The 3,819-nt window shown below is 44.0% G+C and overlaps 1 protein-coding gene across 1 annotated transcript; it reads left to right on the top strand.

Moving 5' to 3' along the window:
• The first annotated feature begins 297 nt into the window (after positions 1-297).
• Positions 298-2,366, top strand: LOC136178617 (TOG array regulator of axonemal microtubules protein 1-like). Its single transcript, XM_065953255.1, has 5 exons — positions 298-692; positions 893-998; positions 1,086-1,327; positions 1,563-1,721; positions 1,850-2,366. The coding sequence occupies exons 1-5, from the start codon at positions 298-300 to the stop codon at positions 1,989-1,991; spliced, it is 1,044 nt and encodes a 347-aa protein (XP_065809327.1). The 3' UTR covers positions 1,992-2,366.
• The last annotated feature ends 1,453 nt before the right edge of the window (positions 2,367-3,819 follow it).

The raw sequence follows: 3,819 nt of genomic DNA, 5'->3' as shown, positions 1-3,819 counted from the left end.
TGCCACTAATAACAACTCCAGTTGAGATGTCACCTCCTCCAACACCCTTGGCTGCCCCATCTCCTGAAAGGAGAGTGACACGACTTCCTGTGATGAGGGGGGACCTCAATGGACCGAGTAAGTTCTTCTAGACAAACTGATGAGTGCTTCTGAATAGAGTTTAGTCCTCAGAGTATAAATATTTGAAGAGATGTGAAAACAGTAAATGGACAGAAATGTGATGAACGTTTGGATTTTATCTGAACAGACAAAGATGAGGGTGGATACCGTCTCCAGACAGTGAGGGGACAGGTGGAGATGATCCAGAAAGGGCTGGAGAACCTGCATCCTCACCTGCTTGCCCATGTACCAAGACCCCCAGGGGCTCCCAGACAAAAGAAGACAGTGACCTCAGCTGCACGTCTCCGTCCAATGCCTCCACCAAAACCAGTCCCACCAACCAACACAGGGACTCCAGGGTCACAAGGTCCTGTCCTTCCAACTCCTCCTGCAAAGCCTGCCACTTCCAAGATGGCGAAAACCAGTCAGCGGCGGTCTGTTCACCCTCTGCGCACCATCGGTGGAGGCAAGAAGCCTGCAAGTTCTTGCAAACCACAGACGGGTGGTAACATCGACCTGGAGGAGCTAATGCCTCTTCCCAACCCTAAAGAGAGTCTGACACTCTTCCTGGATCCCGTCGGTTCAGACGACTGGTAAGACTCGGACACCACACAGTAGAAAAAAAACAATTTACTCGAATGTTTCAGGAGTGCATCTCTGAAAACAGCTTAAAAGCTTTGAAAAGCTCAGCATGGAGCCAGTTGTTGTTCATGCATCAGTTAGAGAATGAATGAAAGGTCGGTGATGCTGCTGCCGTTTATCAAACAACAATAATTTTGTGCTCTCAACTCAGGGAGATGAAGACAAAGAGGCTACAGAGTGTGCAAGCCCTGGTGAAACATCACCCGAACACACTGAGGGACAAGCTGCAGGAAGTCTGTTATGCTGTAATAGAGGAGGTATGAGTGTGCATGAGTATGCAAACTTCAGCACGTCTGTGACAGAAGTGTGACCACTGACTGCTGATGTCTGTTCTAAATCTCCAGGTCAAAAATCTGCGCTCCTCTGTGGCCTCTGCAGCGGTAGACACCATTGTTTCCATGTATGTCTACCTGCAGAAGGACATGGACACCATGGTGGACAAAACATGCTGTGCACTGCTGCTAAAAATTGCACAGTCGTCTGTAAATGTTTTCCTGCGGCAGCAGGCTAATAAGGCCCTGGACTCCCTAGTGCAAAACTGCAGCCCAGCTCCAGTTCTTAATGTTCTACTCAGAACAGGGTTAAGGTATGACTGCATGATTTTATTTTCAATAGTATGGAAATTGCAATGTGTGCATGTGGGATACTCAAAATAGAGGACATGCAACTTCACTCTAGCGAGTCATGCAACAACTTCCTATTGATGACATGGCCAATAACTTGAAGCTCTCGTCAGAACCTTTGGATAAGTTGCAGTTTTTTGGAAATGAAACGACATCAAACAAAGTGGATGAATTTGTTTTATCTGTATCCTTCCTCAGTCACCTGTGTGCAGCAGTGAGGGCAAGCGCTGCTCAGAAAATCCACCTGCTGGCTGATTCTCTGGGAGCTCAGAAAATAATGTCATCAGGAAACAGCTTCAAACAGAGCATGGTGGTCGCTGTGAATAAGATTTGTGTCGATGCTGCTGCCGAAGTCAGGTAAGTAATCCTGTGCATTTAGTTGGAAAGAGTGGGATCTGATGGCTTTTTGTTTGCGTCTTCTGTGAGAAATTCTCATCGTTCATTCTTACATTCAAATGCTGAATAAGACGGTAATCTCTTTTCAGGCCCCATGGACTCACCATCCTGGAGGATCTGGCCTTTCAGCCCAACTTCATGGAGCTCTGGGGCAGACTGGTCTCTCAAAAAGATCGACCTCTTCTGGAGAACATTTTAAAGAAAATAAAGAGGGAGAGGAAAAGAAGATGAAAATGTCACAACAACATCTTCTAAGTGACAGATAAAAAATGTGAATAAACATTATGTGTAGGAAAAAGAACAGCGTTTTGTTTTCAACATGATAAAAGTTTAAATGCATTTAAAGTATCAATTAAAGAGGATATATTATCCTCCTTCTCCACCTTTTAAAACAGTCTCCTGTGGTCTAAATGAAACATCTGTGCTGTGTTTTGGTCAAAATATAACATGAATCAAGCACCAGAGGAGGTTTGTGACCCTGTATAAACCTGCTCTCTCAGAACGCTCCTTTTTGGTGTGTGTGTCTCTTTAAATTCAAGTTGCTTGTAGCACCAGCTCTGTGTAAGTTCTGTCTTCAGTTATGGTGTAAAGACAACACTAAACCACTCTTTGAAATACACTGGTTTTGTCCCTTAAATTGTGTCATTATTAGAAACATAAGGTTCAACCTTGTGGAGTTGTAACATCCAAAATATTGTCCTAGAAAGAATGTTTAAACTTCAGGTGACCAATCAATGAAAGGGATTTGTTTAATGCAGTGTTTGTCACCGTTTTCCTCTTGTGTCTCTGAAGAGCTCATGGATGTATTATAGAATGAATTCAGCATCGGAGGCGGAGCCTGTTCATGCCAATGAAAGCTGCTCAGTGGCACATGAAGCAAAAACAATCAAATCTCCGCGTGTAGAAGTACCTGGATCTTCCACGTTGAGCACAGAGAGCATGTTCACTTGGAGTCACTGTCCCGCGGCTCTGATCTGCGCTTATTATGTCTACAAAATATCTCTGAATTCAGCTTTGATTACACTTTACAACTTTTAGGACCTAATGATTTTCAAACGAGTATTTAAATGTTTGTATTGGGAAGTTGATGAACCTCAAAAGACAGCATTCACTGATTTAAGGACGTTTATTTTCTAATGTAAGCTTACGGAGAAAGGTGTTGGGCATCGTGTGATGCTGCAATACCAGGTCTGGCCACCATGTAAAATTGGCTTCAACAGTTGACGCATTTCCTAGGGGCTTGGAGCAGTCCTCCCCTGGCAGCCCCCAAGGCTTCCAAAGAAGAAAGTGGTCTCGTGGGGAATGGGGGCCGCCTTCAAGAGACTGCAGCTAAAGTGAACCGTATCAGGCAGAGGCGCCGTAAAAGATGAATAAGGAATTTTTTGAGCTGCAAATCATGTGAAGTTACTCTAAAGGTTTCCCAGAGTGACGACATCAAAGGTGAAAATGAGAAGAAAATGAGTAATAAGAGTATATCTTTAAATAATCAGGATATGCATTTTAATACTCAGTATGTCGAACATGAACGTGTGGGTTTCTCAATCTTTAGTTATAGCTCGACATAAAGTAGACACCTGATAAAGCAGAGAAGGAAAGACAGAGCGAGAAGGGAAGGAGAGAAATAAATAAGAGGAGGATAAAGTTCCTGTAAATCAAGACATTAGTTTGTACAAATAAATACAGGCAGCATGACGAGGGATGACTAGATCTGGGCTTTTGATGAGTGCCATTCATCATCACACACACACACACACACACACACACACACACACACACACACACACACACACACACACACACACACACACACACACACTTTCATTCCATCCACCACATCAACAAACATGCACCCAGTTTTAGAACCACAGAAAAATGCCAGCAATGAAACGATGTTATGAGAACAACCACCACCACCAACTTTCTTACTGCTTCTCTCTAACTGTGTGTGTGTGTGTGTGTGTGTGTGTGTGTGTGTGTGTGTGTGTGTGTGTGTGTGTGTGTGTGTGTGTGTGTGTGTGTGTGTGTGTGTGTGTGTGTGTGTGTGTGTGTGTGTGTGTGT

Source organism: Labrus bergylta, chromosome 3 (assembly GCF_963930695.1).
Source record: "Labrus bergylta chromosome 3, fLabBer1.1, whole genome shotgun sequence".
Taxonomy (NCBI): domain Eukaryota; kingdom Metazoa; phylum Chordata; class Actinopteri; order Labriformes; family Labridae; genus Labrus; species Labrus bergylta.
Note: the sequence above shows the minus strand (reverse complement) of the source record. Positions and strands in the feature narration are given on the sequence as shown.

Excerpts from the sequence above, each read along its gene's own strand:
- LOC136178617 (XM_065953255.1), top strand. The coding sequence starts at position 298 with ATGATCCAGAAAGGGCTGGAGAACCTGCATCCTCACCTGCTTGCCCAT. Across the intron at positions 999-1,085 it reads GTTATGCTGTAATAGAGGAG|GTCAAAAATCTGCGCTCCTC; the intron begins GTATGAGTGTGC and ends CTAAATCTCCAG. Across the intron at positions 1,722-1,849 it reads GATGCTGCTGCCGAAGTCAG|GCCCCATGGACTCACCATCC; the intron begins GTAAGTAATCCT and ends ATCTCTTTTCAG.